General features: G+C 40.0%; 2 protein-coding genes across 2 annotated transcripts; both read left to right on the top strand.

Moving 5' to 3' along the window:
- Positions 1 to 3,100: 3,100 nt before the first annotated feature.
- LOC306743052 (extracellular calcium-sensing receptor-like) lies at positions 3,101 to 8,942 on the top strand (the record flags this gene model as incomplete). The annotated part of the gene is given in 12 exon segments (XM_079225531.1): positions 3,101 to 3,249; positions 3,526 to 3,736; positions 3,738 to 3,761; positions 3,927 to 4,010; positions 4,275 to 4,454; positions 4,559 to 4,747; positions 4,852 to 5,355; positions 5,487 to 5,696; positions 5,791 to 5,914; positions 5,996 to 6,189; positions 6,281 to 6,562; positions 8,520 to 8,942. Coding segments are annotated over 11 exon segments (2,391 nt in total). The 5' UTR covers positions 3,101 to 3,249; positions 3,526 to 3,559.
- A 5,414-nt stretch (positions 8,943 to 14,356) lies between these two features.
- On the top strand, positions 14,357 to 18,186 carry olfcr1 (olfactory receptor C family, r1; the record flags this gene model as incomplete). Its single annotated transcript, XM_079225534.1, has 10 exons — positions 14,357 to 14,570; positions 14,687 to 14,778; positions 15,020 to 15,199; positions 15,580 to 15,768; positions 15,905 to 16,441; positions 16,601 to 16,810; positions 16,905 to 17,028; positions 17,110 to 17,303; positions 17,395 to 17,676; positions 17,764 to 18,186. The coding sequence occupies exons 1-10, from the start codon at positions 14,372 to 14,374 to the stop codon at positions 18,184 to 18,186; spliced, it is 2,430 nt and encodes an 809-aa protein (XP_079081660.1). The 5' UTR covers positions 14,357 to 14,371.

Raw genomic sequence — 18,186 nt, 5'->3', positions numbered from 1 at the left:
CATGAGGAATTTCCCTCAAAGCTGAATGTTTTATATATTTTTTCCAATTGTTTTTAAGTTAGAGGTGCAGCTCCCACTAATGCATGTGTAATGGGACTAGTGTGGGTACAATGCATCCACTATTCAGATGCCAAACACCCATTCCACACCTATTCCTATCAGGGAGCCAGATGGGTTTGTGAGAGAGTTGTTTGCCTCTATTCATTTGTGTGTAATGCCGATCAGGGAGAGTTGAGTGTGGCCTTTACCATTGCCAGTGCAGAGGGAGCCTGAAAAGGGCTACCTTCTGTCTCATGAACCGGCTTGTTCATGTGTCAGTTTTGGAGATGAAACCTACGTGTCATTTTTACTTTAATTATGCCATGAAATAGTCATGCATTCTATAAAGCCATCATTTCTGCATATAGTAGTCAAATCTATTGACCACAAAGAAGAAGAATCCACTTCCATGTTGAATAACTTATGTCTAGAATTCTGGATGGTAATTTACAGTACTATTTTAGCAAAGTAGGTCATTACTACACAGCACATTGGAGGTTAGGTACAAGTAGTATGTTAAGTTATCATTTTCCTCAAAGCCCATATCAAATCCAATTTCCCCAGACACTGCATTACGTTCGATGATGCCACCTTCCTTCCTCTTCTTTTAACCTTTTTTTATGTTTTGATTTCCATTATACTGGACCAGTCACAGAATTTACCAACTATGAATGCCACAGCCTTTGGTTTGAGCAATCTTGTAAACCTTTTAAAAACCCACCTATTTTTAGGCCCTTTCCTCGAAAATTGCATACCCAACTAAAAAGGGTGTATCTCTGCAACCACTAGAGCTATTTGAATAATTTGGGTGTTATAATAAAAGGTACACATGTGAGATTTTGTTCAGATGTGTAAATATCTGTCTATATTTTACTGGTTAAGAATAAATGAAGATGACACACAGGAAAAATGTAAGGTTCCGGGTCCGCCTAGAAAGAAAAAGCACTTTTTGGATGATCCTTTCTTTGAAATAATGCAGCTGTAAGGTCTAACTCTAACCCAAATCATACCACAATATGTGAACATTATATATGCAAAGGTTGACTTTGATAAAGTGAAGCAGAACAAAGTTAGAGAGGGTTTAGTACAAAGACAATTCAGGCGAGGTCTCCAAAATTTGCATTTTGGCACATTTGCGCACATGTGTGACATTTGAATTTGTTCACGTGCCAAACCATATATTTCACTTGTATATTACTTATGGTGTTCAATACATCCAAATACAGCAGTTTGGGGCTTTTTTCATAAAGCAAGCTATGATTAACAGTTTTATATAACAATCGCTCAGTCCCCTCAGTTTTTAAATCTGTTCCAAAGTTTGAATTCCATGGAATAGTATAATAACTTATCTATTGCAGCATTTCAAAAAATGATGGCAGTGTGTTAGCTATGATCTACAATACCATAGAAAAACAACAAACATGCACACAGCCCCCTCTGGGCCTCCTCTCTGTGTGTAATAGGATGTAATTGTTGATGAATTATGAATGTGAGCGATTGCACACCTGCGTCTCATCCTCACTTAACTCTCTAGAATTAATTGTGATGCAACTCAGTCCTCTGAGGCGAGATTACTTTTTGCTGAGGGATGTCCTAGTGATGAGTCTGAGCAAAGTCAGCCTTGCTTCTCTTTTTTTTTGTAAACTCAGATCATGCAAACCATTGTTTGCATGATCTGAGTATAATAATTTATTTATTTATAAATTAATTAATTATAATATGTATTTATTTTTAAGTCAAAGAATGAAATAAAATTAATAAATAAACCAACATAACAGAGATAAATGAATATCACAGTGCATGAAGAGTCAAAAAGCCAACTGGGCTTGAAGGCACCACCTATACAATATTATAATTTTACAAAATTACAAACATAGAATGAAATATGCATAAGACAGACAACAAAAGAAGAAGAAAGAAAGAAAAAAGAAAACAAATTATGTAATTATGTTGAGTGTGTGTGCATGTGAAAGTAAGCATGGCTTGAGTTTGTTTAGGGATGTTGGATTATACCCCTGCAATAGTAATACTACAAATTCCCATGAGTGAAACAACTATAAATGTAGATATAACAGCTCAAACAAGAAAAACAGGAACACTAATATATAAAAATCTCTTACAAAACCACAATTATACTTTCTTTTAGGCAATTTTTGGAAAAGTAATTCCATAATTTTGTTTCCCTAAATCTAATAGAAAATTGACCTCTGCTAGTCAGTAATTTAGGAGGATGAAGATGTGAAGATTGACGAATTGAGTAAGAATGAATCAGAGACTATCTGCAAAGAGATGTTGCTGTTGAGTTAATATCTTCAAACCTCGAAAAATAAGTTATGACTATTATGAAAATTCCTAGATACCACAAGAGGTATAAGTACAACTAATATTTGCAGCCACCACATATTGACTTTCCTTCACAATATGCATAAACCATTCTTTTAAAAAACACTTTCTCAAGAGGTCTTCATAATGAAACTTTACTGAAAAAAAAAACAACGTGGTTCAGCAGGGCCATGGTGTGAGAGGTGTGGCTGTGTATTTCAGTCAATGTGGATTAATGTGTCAACTAAATGTTAAAGATGAAAATGCAACTCTGTTGGGATATCTTTTGCCACTGCCCCGCAGGTACGTACTCTTGTTCCAGTATAAATAAACCGAACAACATCTATGTTGTGCAGAGTAGGAGGGTGTGTGTGCGTGTGTGTGTGTGTGTGTGTGTGTGTGTGTCATATAACTTGTCAGTTGTCAGTGCAAGTCGTATCTGAAGTATACATTGTGTCATTTAATTGTATTTAGATGTTCAGGTGGATGTCTTATGGATGCTATTAATTTCAGGAACTGTTGACAGTTTATTTATTTTACCTCTTATTTATCTGTTTCGCCAATGACAAGCTACAGTATCTAACTGACTATACTGCACATATTTACAGTGCCCAGAACATCTTCATCCATGTCTTTGTTATCTTGGTTCTTCACTCTTAGGCTGTGCTCATCCCTGCTCCTTGTGGGCCTGGTGGGCAGACAGCTGGGGCTTAGGGTGGGATTGCAGGTGGTTCAGACAGCAACGTGTTTCCGGTGGGGTATACCGAGCGATGAGGGTCTGTTCCAGGAGGGAGATGTAGTGATTGGTGGGCTCTTTAGTCTTCATTTAAAGCCTCCAGCTGTAGACAACGACTTCACTCAGCTGCCCTCCTACAAACCCTGCACAGGGTAAAACTCTACTATTTACTGTGACAACTGTAGATGCGTTTGTTTGACAAACACAAGAAGCATTATTGGCTGTATCTTTTCTATTCCGTTGGCAGTTAGCTACTGGTTGTTTCTTCAGATTCACATGTTCATTTTCTTGTTAAAGCAAGTGGTTATACTAGTTTATACAACAAGTGGTACAAAGTGATTACATGTCATATTTACACATTACAGATTTTCAGTCACTTCTGTATTCTAATTGATATATCTCTCATTTCTTCTGTTCTCTGGTCTTAGTTTGGAAAATCTTCCCTTACAATACATATATGCTATGGTGTTTGCGGTGGAAGAAATCAATCATAGTGCAACTTTGCTGCCAGGTGTGAAGCTTGGCTACCATATACGTGATAGCTGTGGCCTACCCCCTTGGGCTATGCAGGCAGCTCTGTCACTGGTTGGAGGAGACAGTGCCAGTTGTAATTCAACAGCCCTGCCAGACTATTCTGCTGGAGAAAGAATCAGAGAAAGGAGAGGTACTTCATTACGGTTCCCGTGGAACTGATGTAGATCCTTCTATATTAACAACAAGCGAATAAAATGATGAAAACATAAATACCACAATGTTGTACCTGAAACGATACCAAAGCATAACAAATGACTTTAATTCATTATATCTTTTCATTTCTTTAGGTGAGCAGAGTGTTTCTTTAATTATCGGTGGCTCCTCATCTAAAACAGCTCAGATACTCTCCAGAATCCTGGGGCCACTCGCTGTACCTTTAGTGAGTTACGTGTAAATCTCAAAATGTTTAATTGAACACAACGTTTTGGGTTGTTTATTTCTATTGATTTTATTTATTATATTAACTTTGATGCATAACATGTTTTGCTCACTTTAATTTTGCTATCTTCACAGCAAAAAGGAACCTATTTATTGTGAACTGCAGTAAAAGCATTTTCATTAAGAAAGAAAAGTTAAGAAAAAGAAAACCCCTGGTGAAAATGAGAATATCTATGTATGTATTTGTTTTTGTGATTTACTTTAGATGAGCTACACAGCTAGCTGCCCCTGTCTGAGTGACAGACTTCAATTTCCGAACTTCTTCAGGACAATGGCCAGTGATATTTACCAAGCCCGGGCTATTGCCCAGCTTTCCATTCGCTTCAATTGGACCTGGATCGGAGCAGTTGTAGCAAACAACGATTATGGCCATGTGGCAATAAAGGTGTTTCCATTTGTTGTAGAGGGCATTTATGCAAGACATCTACACAACAGTTCAATACTTTCTATTAATCTAACCTTTTTCCTTTTTTCAACTGTATGTGTCAGGTTTTTCAGGAGGAGACTCAGGGCGCCGGGGTGTGTCTGGCATTTGTAGAGACTCTCCAAAGGGAAAACATTGTGAGTGATGCGAGACGAGCAGCCCTCACAATTCAGGCCTCGACTGCAAAAGTGATTCTGATCTTTACCTGGTACACAGATGTGAGAGAACTGTTCCTGCAACTAGCCAAGATAAATGTAAGCAATTGAAATACACCTGAATTGATGTTACCTGATGGTTGATGTTATCTGAGAAAACACAATAGCTTTATATAATGATCTTTGATTGTCGCTATCTTTAGGTGACTGACAGACAGTTTCTTGCCAGTGAGGCTTGGAGCACCAGTGGTGATCTACTGCAAGATCCTGTCACTTCTAAAGTGGCAAATGGTGTTCTGGGTGTGGCCATTAGAAGTTCAGCTTTACCTGGATTTGAAAATTATCTCAGAAGTTTGAACCCATCTGGTCGTCCTGATGATGAATTCTTAAGAGAATTCTGGCAAAAGATGTTTGGCTGTAGTCCTAGTGCCACACCACTCTCTAACAATACATCTTCACGGCCACCTCAAGAAGACATGTTGCTTCAAAAGGAGTCTCTGCCACTCTGCAGTGGGACAGAGTCCCTGGATGGAGTGCAGAATCACTTCACTGATATCTCCCAGCTTAGGGTGACATATAACGTCTACCTTGCTGTTTATGCTGCAGCCCATGCCCTTCACAGCCTCTTGTCCTGCCCTGATAGAGAAAGCTCACCCGGAAACAATAGCTTCAGCTGTTTCACTCCAAAATACATCAAACCCATAGAGGTAAGCAATTATGTCTACTTCAACATGGACATCAACATTAACAGTACCACGGAATTTTGTATGTGACCAATGCAGCTGCGTAATCTTCTTTTTGATTAAAAACATATTTATTACGACTTTGTTACTTTCAGCTGTTGCAGCACTTGAACAATGTGAATTTCACCACACCTCAGGGTGAAATGTTTTACTTCCGAGGGAGTGACATTCCAGCAAAGTACGACCTTGTCAACTGGCAAAACACCCCTGAGGGGTCACTCAAACTTGTTTTGGTCGGTCGTGTGGACGGGTTTGACCTCCACCTCAATGAATCAGCCATTCAGTGGAGTACAGGATCCAATCAGGTGGTTAGAAAAGAACAATATTGATTGAGGAAGGTGTCAAAATGTGATTTACAAAGCATTATGTCTTGAGAATATGGTTTTACTTGTTGTTTAGGTGCCAACTTCAGTGTGCAGTGAGAGCTGTCCCCCAGGTCTCCGAAAGGCCAACAGGAAAGGAGAACCTCTCTGCTGCTTTGACTGTATCCAATGTGCTGAAGGGGAGATTAGCAATCAAACGGGTGAGGAAATTACTCCATGAGAAACCCTCCATTTTCCTCTTTGTGTTTTACTTTCCTCAACTCCTTAACTTTCTCTCTCAGATTCCCTTCACTGTGAACGTTGTCCATATGAGTTTTGGTCCAATGCTGAGCGAACTGCCTGCATCCCTCGCCAGCTGGACTTCCTTTCCTTTAATGAAACCTTGGGCATCACCCTGACTACAGCAGCTGTATCTGGTGCTGCGGTGACAACAGCTGTGTTTATAGTGTTTCTCTGTTACCGTCGAACACCTATGGTAAGAACCTTGAGTAATATAGCACAGTATGCATTTGAAATTCCTCCACATTTATTTCTTATCTTTGTCTGTTAATCTGATTGCCCTGAAGGTGCGAGCCAACAATTCAGAACTGAGCTTCCTGCTTCTCCTGTCCCTGAAGCTGTGCTTCCTGTGCTCACTGGTCTTCATTGGTCGTCCGTCAGTCTGGTCTTGTCGAATCCAACAGGCAGCTTTTGGGATCAGCTTTGTACTTTGTGTTTCCTGCCTCCAAGTCAAAACTATAGTGGTTCTGGCAGCTTTCCGCTCAGCTCGGCCTGGTGCAGGAGCCTTGATGAAGTGGTTTGGTCCAGGCCAACAGAGAGGAAGTGTCTGCCTCTTTTCCTTTATACAGGTCAGAGATGCGGAAAAGCTTTTTAACAACAAAATTAATACTTATTACAATATTTGGTAACACTTTATAACAACTGCACACTATTTAGCATTAGCATAGCATTAATAAACACTTAATTCATCATTTATAAACCACTGTTCCAACATCTCATTGGTAACTCATTAGTATGCAATTCATAAACACAGTTTTATTCTTGATTAATAAGCTTGACTATTATGCATTTCAAATTTTATAAATGATGTATTCCCCATTTGTAAATTAAGTAATACATATTGCAAACCAATTATTAAGGACTTATAGATGATGCACTATTTTTTTATTAATTATGCACTGTTCATTTTTAATTTATTTAACCAGGAAAAGCCTCATTGAGATTAAAAATCTCCTAATGGTTAACATGTGCTTCATAAACGTGCTTTAATACTGCAATTCATGATTTATTCAGGTATTTACTAGTCGTTAGTTAAGTTAAATATTTTGTGTGACCCCATCTAAAGTGAGGACTACCTCTGCTTTACAAAGCATTAATAAATGACATTGCAAGCCCAGCAGTGCCTCACAGCTAACAAAAGCCTCAGTTATCTTCTCAACAGAGAAGGGAAATAGACACAACACAAAGTGATAAATAACATTCATATGATGGTGTATTGGGGGGGCCCATCAGTGGCACGAGTGGTAAGTATGTTTTATAGTTTGCTGGCGCATACATATTATTGATTATGAGTATCTAGTCACAGGTAGCTAGGTGTGACTTGTTTGCTCGCTAGCCAGCGAGCAAACAAGTCACTATCTAGAGGTCCTGAGACAGGCTCAGTTGTAAGTAGATCAATCCAGGTGATAGCTAGATACTTCTCATCAATAATATGTATGTGCCAGCAAACTATATAACATACTCAACACTCGTGCCACTGACAGGCATTGCCTCACATCACCTGGCCGCCGTTCTTTCTGGCCCTGGCCACGGTGGTGACACGTCATCACAGTGGGACACAACGGGTCCTAGAGCCTAAACGTGTGTCCCATGGTGATGACCATACTTACCTCTCGTGGCGGGCATGGGTCCCCATCACCCTCTTATTAATGTTCTTTATCACTTTATGTTGTGTCTATTTCCCTATTCTGTAGAGAAGATAACTGACACTTGTGTTAGCGTTGAGGCACTACTGGCCTTTCAATATCATTTATAAATGCTTTAGATAATAGTAAGCATAGATAATAGTCACTTTAGATGGGGTCACACGAAATACATAACTTACGACTAGTAACTACCTGAATTAATCATGAATTGCAGTATTAAAACACATTTATAAAGCACATGTTAACCATTAGTGCATTATCTATAACAGTGGTTCTCAAATGGGGGTATGTGTACCCCTGAGAGTACGTGAAGACACTCCAGGGGGTACATGAGATTTTCTTTTAAATCTATTTAAAATGAGCATCCATTAAAAGAAATATTTTGAATAAAATACAAGTGTAACTTCATGAACTGAATTGTATATATTTTATTTTAAATCAGACACAGCACTGTATATTACTTTTTTTTTTCAACCCAAAATGCTTTGCACTGGTCACGCTGAAAAAAGTATTTCACAGGGGGTACATCACTGAAAAAAGGTTGAGAACCACTGATCTATAAGTCCTTAATAATTGGTTTTCAATATATATATTACTTAATTTACAAATGGGGAATACATTTGTTCTAAAGTATGAAAACCCAATCATGAAACGCATAATAGTCAAGCTTATTAATCAAGAATAAAACATTTATAACTGTGTTTATGAATTGCATACTAATGAGTTACTAATGAGTGTTCATGTTGGAACAATGCCTTATACATTATGAATTAAGTTTTTACTGATGCTTTACTAATGCTAAATAGTGTGTAGTTATTATAAAATGTTAACATATTTTGCTCCATTAACATGATATTGTACAATGGTTTTTTTCATCAAGGTTTTCATCTGTATTATTTGGCTACTGTTCAGCCCCCCTGTGCCTCAAGTTGACTTGGATATCCCGGGGTTAAAGGTGTCCTTGGAGTGTGCCATGGCCTCTGCGGTGGGCTTCTCTCTGGTTCTGGGTTACATTGGTCTGCTGGCCTGCACCAGTCTCCTCCTGGCTTTTCTTGCTCGGAAACTCCCTGACAACTTCAACGAGGCCAAACTGATCACTTTCAGCATGCTGATATTCTGTGCTGTCTGGATAGTTTTTATTCCTGCTTATGTTAGCTCTCCTGGAAAATATGCTGTTGCTGTGGAGATTTTTGCAATTCTCGCCTCTAGCTATGGTTTACTTTTCTGTATCTTCGCTCCAAAGTGTTTCATTATTCTTTTGAGGCCTGAGAAAAATACTCGGAAACATCTGATGACCAGGTAGCAGAGAAATTAACAACATCCCTGCATTTATTTTATGTATATATAGGTGTTTTTTTTCAGATTTTACAAAAATGATACGAAATGATTCAGTTTTTCCCCTTTTTACTGGCTACTATTCATTATTGACCAATACTGTCAGGTGTATTCACACAGACAATTAAATAGTTTGTGTTTTAATAAAAAACAAACAATTATTTTTTGTTTATGTAATCAAGAATGAAAACATATGCCTATTTTATTACTTCAATATTAACAACTATTAATAATGAAATAAACCTTGTACTGCTTGAGAAAAACAGCAACATTAATAAACATAAATAAAAACATTTCAAGATTGTGTTTCGTTTTTGTGTGTGTAGTAATGCAACTATTTGCATCACAGGTTGTGCCATCCACATGTACTTTGAGCAGAGAATCAAAGTGAGAAGGAGTTGTATCAGATTAGACTTCATAATGATTGACAGAATTGCCATTTATGAGTAAATCTGGGCCCTATTTCTCGTACTTGGCATACTGAGTTAGCCGGATCATTTTCCGGATAAGTTGACGCAGATCAGGCTTTTCGGTTCCATGAAGCAAGTTTTAAAAATTCACCATAGCAACACATCCAACAATTTGAACCTGCTCCAGCGCAGGTTTTCTGAAATTCACTGAATAAGCTGGCCACTCCCACCGGACAAAAAAGGCAGCTCCCTTCCTCATTGATGAAGGAGCGATATTAGCTACATTAGTTTTATAGGGAGAGAGTTCTTCAAGATCGCCAAGATCCGTTCTCACAGCATGATGACTGCTTGTACGAGCGCCATCGATTCTGCCGACAAGGAATCACTTATTTACGAGAGCTTCTCGAGCCGCGGACATTGATGACCACACACGCCCATTGCCCGTCTCACAGACTATCAGCCGTTGCATGCCGTGCTGTTCGTAACGTTTATTTAGCGCTTGAGAAACTTATGGATATGTTGAAAGCACTCATAATTATATGACAGTGTTATTAGTATACCATACATATTATTATTGTAGAAAATGATTAAGGTGGACTCATGATAAGAAGAATACAGAGAATCACACACAATTTCTTTTCACTGCTTCAATTGTTTGAATTTCTGATTAGGAATTATACATACATACTGATCCGCCCATACACATATTCAAACTCCTAGTTATATGGTCATCTACACCTACATGAATATACACATTATATATTGTCGGTGGAATGGAAGAATAAACCTTTATTTTCATTTATACTGTCTGAGGGTGCCTGTTTCCGGCTCTCTCGCACTGCCCCACCCTAGCCTGCCTTAGGGACAACCCATGACATTACAACATATATTGTACATATATTGTACATGTATTACGCATACAGTACATATATCCTCATAAGTATATATTAATTCGTATACTACTGCCAGCAGGCACATTAAAATAAATATTATCTGATTGATTTGGGTGATGAAGCACTTAAAATTAGCCGACACATTTTCCCAACACTGACGCATTTAACTTGTCTGATATATTTGCGACACTTATGTCTCGCAGCGGGGACGGTGTTAAGCTGCGTTCACACTAAAAACCGATGTCTGGTTAGAGTTAACGAGACCGTTTCAGCACGGATCTGCCCTTGAGAAACTGAGTTAGCTTGATGTCAATCATCTCGCTATTTTCAGCTGGATAATAGAACATTTGATCGACTTTGTTGAACCACGTATGAGAAATAGGGCCCAGATGTGAATCACGAGTGAGTCCATGTGAATATTGTCGGGAGAGTAATATAATGGTGGTCACACCAAGACAGATTCCAACTTTATCATTTCATCCTGTCATTTTGGAGTTCGCATGAAATTTGAGAAAATACCTGAAGCGAAAGATGGTTATGAGGACTTCAATATTTAGTGGTTAAACCATAACCTCTTCAGTCAGTCAGCAGGGGATTGAAATCAAAACATCGATCCATATTTCCAATGGTCTTGTTTGAAATGCATGCACACTATCATAAATCAAACATTTTAAAGCGGTAAACTATAGGGGATATTTCGGTTGTTATGGTAAACAAATCTGGATTTTTGGCTTTATACCTCTATGATCCAGATCTGTATAGCCCAAAATCACAAATCTGCTTCAGGGGCTTTACAATCAGTAGTACACATACGACATCCTCTGTCCCGAAACCCTCACAACGGTTGAGGAAAAACAGAATTCAAAATTACTGACCTCATCTTTTATCCCTAAATAGGTATAACCTGTAATGTCTGTTGTCTGTTCTTGCCATGCCGCAAGTCCAATAACCCATGCAAGACATTAAATACAAACAAAACTGAATGCAATCTGGTCTGAGAGAATTGCAAAAGCTGTTTTTGAGAGCTATCTCAAACACACAAAAAGCCCATATATGTAATTCAGTGATGAGACTTGGCGTGTCCTGACAGGATATGGTCTGAAATTGATAATTTGTTGATAAGTAATTTTACCATCAGCTAATGTCATGACATAGATCTTAAAAGTAGTTGCAACTTTGCACTGACAGAGTATTTTCTTTACCGAATGTCATTAATGACAACAGTTATTTACATGTATGAGGTCAGTTTATATTGTCATGATGTGAGTTTGTTTTGTTTCCTGTTTTATTTTGAAGTCCTTGTCTTGTGTGTCCTCTGTGCTCTCTGCACTTCCTGCGCCTGTGATTGTCTGTTAATTGTCTGCCCTGGTCCCTGATTGTTTTCTGTTGTGTCTAATAACCTTCCCCTTGTATTTAAACCCTGTTTGTCTCCTGTGCCCTTGTCGGATTGTACTGTGTGAAGACTGTGTGTTTCCCCTGTTAGATGTCCTGTAAGTGTCCTGTTTATACCCTGTTTTGATGCCTGTTTGTTTTCTGTTCGTTCCTTTGCCTGTTTTTGATTCTTTCCTGGGCCTGTTGAAAGCCTGGCCTGTTTTTTTAAGCAATAAATGTACTTTTACAGTTGTCTGCATTTTGGTTCCACTTTCAAGCCAGATCCTGATATCTGCTACTGAGTAAGAAGCTGCAGGTGGTGGGGTAGACTCGTCCACCATCTCCTGGATCGCTGAGTATCTCACAGGCAGACCACAGTTTGTCAGAATGGGCCGTGTGCTGTGTGGGACGGTGATCAGTGATGTTGGAGCCCCACAGAGAACTGTTCTGTCTCCCTTCCTGTTCGCCCTGTACACCACTGACTTCCAGTACAACACAGAGTCATGCCATCTGCAGAAGTTCTCTGATGACTCTGCAGTGGTCGGCTGTATTAGGGATGGACGGGAGGAGGAGTACAGGGCAGTGGTGAGTGACTTTGTGATGTGGGCCGGTGAGAATCACCTGCTTCTGAACGTGGCTAAGACCAGAGAGATGGTGGTTGACTTCAGGAGGAAGACAACAGCTCCTAGTCCTCTGAGTGTTCTGGGAGAGGACGTGGACACAGTGGAGGAGTACAAGTACCTGGGTGTTTCCATCGACAGCCGACTGAACTGGAAGGCCAACATCAACGCTGTCTACAAGAAGGGGATGAGTCGACTCTTTTTCCTGAGGAAGCTTCGATCCTTAAATGTGTGCAGCAAGATGCTGGAGATGTTCTACCAGTCGGTTGTGGCCAGCACCCTGTACTTCGTCATTGTCTGCTTGGGGAGCAGCATTGGAGCCGGTGACACCAACAGACTAAACAAGCTAGTTAAGAAGGCCGGCTCCATCATTGGCTGCAAGCAGGAGTTTCTGGAGCAGGTGGTGGAGAGGAGGATGCTGAAGAAACTTTTGTCCATATTGGACAACCTGGACCACCCTCTCTACCACCTGCTGCAGGGTCAGCGGAGCGGTTTCTCCAAGAGATTCATCACGCTCCGTTGCAACAAGGACCGCTACAGGAGAACATTCCTGCTGACGGCAATACGACTTTACAACAACTCACCGCTTGCCAGATCCTCTGTGGATTAACCACTGTACATGGTTATGGTTATCTACACTTCACACTTAACATATTATATTACATACATTATTTGTATTTTTGCACTCTCCTATTGTTTGTTGTTGCTGTTATTTTTATTTACACCTCACACACTTAATATGCACATACATACTTGCACTCTTGCACTCCCAGCTATTTTATTTTATTGTTATTTTTATCTTTATTTGTATTAGTATTGTATATATCTTATATAACTTTCATCCCTGTTGTTTTTGTATCTTATCTTATTTTCTGTGTAAATGGCTGCTACTCGACACAAAATTTTCCCTTGGGGATTAATAAAGTATATATTCATTCATTATTCATTCATCTGTAGTGACAGTTATGCCAGCCTTACAGATGCCCCTTCAAAAAAGGTATATCTGTATGACCTTATCAGCTGTTGCTTGAAATGTGCGTTTGTGCTCCATGTTTGTCTCATCATGCCTGTCTCCCAAATAAAGCTAAGGTCAGCAGGAACTGTTGTAATCTAGACCGGCCCATTGAACTAAATATCAAGAAAACATAGGTTTGATCCTTCATATAAAGTATTGAATAACTCAATTGAATAAAGGAAAGACAAATACATTGGCTTACATATACACACATACACACTTCCACCGCCTACGCACACACTAATAATTTGCAATCATGCTGTTGTTGTCTGACTGTCACTCTTGAGAGGAGTAATTTAGGATTGTGTGCCATCCTGTTTACTTGGTTGCAAAAGGCTTTCCATCTATAAGTACTTACTTGGTTCAACTGTTCAGGCTGCGAGGGGGTATGTCACAGTTTGGGCACTGTGTCATTTGGCAGTGCAACTGAACTTCAAAGGGTTGTTTTGCTCTAGGTGGAAGTCTAGAAAATATTTATTTTTCCTACTGCATGGCGAGAGATTTAACTTTTTCATTGCACAACTGTTTATAGATGTTGAATGTACTGCCTCTGAGAAACCTAACTGAATATATTGTATTGTATTATATTATTCTGAGTGTCCAGAACAGCTGCATCCATGTGTTGTTTCTCCTGCCTCTTCACTCTGTGGTCCTCCTCAGCTCCATCCCTGCTCTTTGTCTGGCTTGTGGGCAGGCAGCTGGGGCTCAGGGTGGGACTGCAGTGTGTTGCGACAGTGTCTTGTTCTCGGTGGGCAACGCCTGACAACCAAGGTCTGCTCCAGGATGGAGATGTAGTGATTGGTGGGCTCTTTAATCTTCACTACCAACCTCCAGCTATAGACAACGACTTCACTCAGCTGCCGCACTACAAACCTTGCACCGGGTAAAACTCTGCTCTGCACTATTTATTTGACAATGATGGCATAACTATAATTAGCATCTTTGCATCTTGGGTCCTTTTTTATACGACAAAAACTTCAAAATCCAGATCAGTACTGGCGGCTTCAACATTTTGGTTGACATTTCTGTAATTTCTTCTCTTCTGTGGTCTCAGTTTAGAAGATGTTCCATTACAGTACATATATGCTATGGTGTTTGCGGTGGAGGAAATCAATCACAGTCCAACGCTGCTACCAGGTGTGAAGCTGGGGTACCATATCTTAGATAGCTGTGGCCGACCACCATGGGCTCTCCAGACAGCACTGTCACTGGTTGGAGGAGACAATGCCAGCTGTAATTCAACAGACTCTCCAGATTCGGATGGAGAAGGAATCATAGAAAGGAAAGGTAGCTCATTATGTATCTATATTCTGTCCATATCATTTAAATTATGCATTTTAATTATGTAAACATTCTTTTTCATGGAGCAAACTCTTAATTTGATTTTTTGTTGGTGTCTTTAGGTGCTCATAATGCTCCCGTGATCATTGGTGGTGCTTCATCCGTAACAGGGCAGATACTCTCCAGAACCTTGGGGCCACTCTCTGTACCTTTAGTGAGTTTTATTTTGAATATAGAATAAACACTGTACTGTAACTTGTTTTTCCTCATTTCAAGGACCTGGTGCCTTCACTATATATTATCCTTGGCACTCTTTTCTTTTTTTCTGGGAGAGGAGTTTTCTTCTGGGGTAGGAAAACAAAAACGTTTGGGAATGAAGACAGTAAGTCTGGCTGGAAATCAGTTCAAACACAAATGCTTCTTTTTTATGTAACTTTTTTTTCCTGATATTTCAGATCAGCTACCTGTCGAGCTGTCCATGTCTAAGTAACAGGCGTCGATTTCCGAACTTCTTCAGGACCATGCCCAGTGATATTTACCAAGCCCGGGCTTTTGCCCAGCTTTCCATTCGCTTCAATTGGACCTGGATCGGAGCAGTTGTAGCAAACAACGATTATGGCCATGTGGCAATAAAGGTGTTCCCATTTGTTGTAGAAGGCATTTATGCAAGACATCTACACAGCTCCTTTAAATCCAGATTGAAGAATTTTCTGTTTGCTGTTGCCTTTAATTGAACCAGTTTCAAGGATTTTTTTTCATTTCTTAAATTGCACTGCAACTTTTATTCTATTTTTTGCTTTTTGACTTTTTTAAGTTTTAATGAATGTTCTTAATTGTTTGTAAATCTTGTTTCCTTCTGCATTATGTTTTGAAGCTTTCAATGGTTTCATGTGAAGCACTTTGAATCGCCTTGTTGTTGAAATGTGCTATACAAATAAACATGCCTTGCCTTACACAACACTTCAATACTTTCTTTGAATCTAATAGTTTTCCTCATTTCAACTGTATGTGTCAGGTTTTTCAGGAGGAGACTCAGGGTGCCGGGGTGTGTCTGGCATTTGTAGAGACTCTCCAAAGGGAAAACATTGTGAGTGATGCCAGACGAGCAGCCCTCACAATTCAGGCCTCGACTGCAAATGTGATTCTGATCTTTACCTGGTACACAGATGTGAGAGAACTGTTCCTGCAACTAGCCAAGATAAATGTGAGCAATTTAAATACAAGTATGTTTTGAAAAAAGGAAAATCCAATTGAAAAATGAGTCATTTTATATGATAAAGATATAGTTTAAAAAAATCATTCTGAATTTGATCATAATCTTGTCTTCTCGCTATCTTTAGGTGACTGACAGACAATATCTGGCCAGTGAGGCTTGGAGCACCAGTGGTGATCTTCTCCAAAATGTTGTCTCAACTAAAGTAGCAAAAGGGGTGTTTGGTGTTGCCATTAGAAGTTCAGCTATACCTGGATTGGAAAATTATATCAGAAGGCTGCACCCAATTCATCGTCCTGATGATGAGTTCTTAAGAGAATTCTGGGAGGCAGAATTTGGGTGCAGTTCTGTGGCCTCACCTCTTTTTTCACATTCCTACTCATCTTTCAAATCTCGAACCCCATTCAATATTTCTACATCATATCCTGCCAATGGATTTCCTCAGAAAGCTTCTCTGCCACTCTGCAGTGGGACAGAGTCCCTGGAGGGAGTGCAGAATCACTTCACTGATACCTCCAAGCTTAGGGTGACATATAACGTCTACCTTGCTGTTTATGCTGCAGCCCATGCCCTTCACAGCCTCTTGTCCTGCCCTGATAGAGAAGGCTCACCTGGAAACAACAGCTCCACCTGCTCTTCTCCAAAAGACATCAAACCGATAGAGGTAAGCATGATAATCAGCATTTCCCTGAGCGTGAAAACTAAACTTTGCTTTTAAAAATTCCATATCAAATTATGATAATATTAATCCCCCAAATAGGTTTGTCAGAGACATTATTTTGCTCTGTCAATGTGAGTATTTATTATATCTTTATACTTTCAGCTGTTGCAGCACTTTAACAAATTGAATTTCACCACACCACAAGGGGAAATGTTTTATTTCCAAGGGGGTGACATTCCAGCAAAGTACGACCTTGTCAACTGGCAAAACACCCCTGAGGGGTCACTCAAACTTGTTTTGATCGGTCGTGTGGACGGGTTTGACCTCCACCTCAATGAATCAGCCATTCAGTGGAGTACAGGATCCAATCAGGTGGTTAGAAAAGAACAATATTGATTGAGGCCGGTGTCAAAATGTGATTTACAAAGCATTATGTCTTGAGAATATGGTTTTACTTGTTGTTTAGGTGCCAACTTCAGTGTGCAGTGAGAGCTGTCCCCCAGGTCTCCGAAAGGCCAACAGGAAAGGAGAACCTCTCTGCTGCTTTGACTGTATCCAATGTGCTGAAGGGGAGATTAGCAATCAAACTGGTGAGGAAATTACTCCATGAGAAACCCTCCATTTTCCTCTTTGTGTTTTACTTTCCTCAACTCCTTAACTTTCTCTCTCAGATTCCCTTCACTGTGAACGTTGTCCATATGAGTTTTGGTCCAATGCTGAGCGAACTGCCTGCATCCCTCGCCAGCTGGACTTCCTTTCCTTTAATGAAACCTTGGGCATCACCCTGACTACAGCAGCTGTATCTGGTGCTGCGGTGACAACAGCTGTGTTTGTAGTGTTTCTCTGTTACCGTCAAACACCTATGGTAAGAACCTTGAGTAATATAACACAGTATGCATTTGAAATTCCTCCACATTTATTTCTTATCTTTGTCTGTTAATCTGATTGCCCTGAAGGTGCGAGCCAACAATTCAGAACTGAGCTTCCTGCTTCTCCTGTCCCTGAAGCTGTGCTTCCTGTGCTCACTGGTCTTCATTGGTCGTCCGTCAGTCTGGTCTTGTCGATTCCAACAGGCAGCTTTTGGGATCAGCTTTGTACTTTGTGTTTCCTGCCTCCAAGTCAAAACTATAGTGGTTCTGGCAGCTTTCCGCTCAGCTCGGCCTGGTGCAGGAGCCTTGATTAAGTGGTTTGGTCCAGGCCAACAGAGAGGAAGTGTTTGTTTTCTTACTTGTGTACAGGTACTGCATATCTTTTTTATTTATTTATATTAATATGTGCATAAACTTTAGTATACAATATTTTACATCCATTTTATTTTAATACAGATTATCATCTGTGCGACATGGCTGTCCCTCAGCCCCCCTGTGCCTCAACGTGATCTGGGTTTCCAAGGGTCAAAGGTCACCTTGGAGTGTGCCATGGCCTCTGTGGTGGGCTTCTCTCTGGTTCTGGGTTACATTGGTCTGCTGGCCTGCACCAGCCTCCTCCTGGCCTTTCTTGCTCGGAAACTCCCTGACAACTTCAACGAGGCCAAACTGATCACTTTCAGCATGCTGATATTCTGTGCTGTTTGGATAGCTTTTGTTCCCGCGTACATTAGCTCTCCTGGGAAATACACTGTTGCTGTGGAGATTTTTGCAATCCTGGCCTCTAGCTATGGTTTACTGCTCTGCATTTTTGCCCCCAAATGTTTCATCATTCTCTTGAGGCCTGGGAAAAACACTAAGAAACACCTGATGGCCCGATGA

The sequence above is a fragment of the Taurulus bubalis genome (genome assembly GCF_910589615.1).
Source record: "Taurulus bubalis genome assembly, chromosome: 10".
Taxonomy (NCBI): Eukaryota; Metazoa; Chordata; class Actinopteri; order Perciformes; family Cottidae; genus Taurulus; species Taurulus bubalis.
Note: the sequence above shows the minus strand (reverse complement) of the source record. Positions and strands in the feature narration are given on the sequence as shown.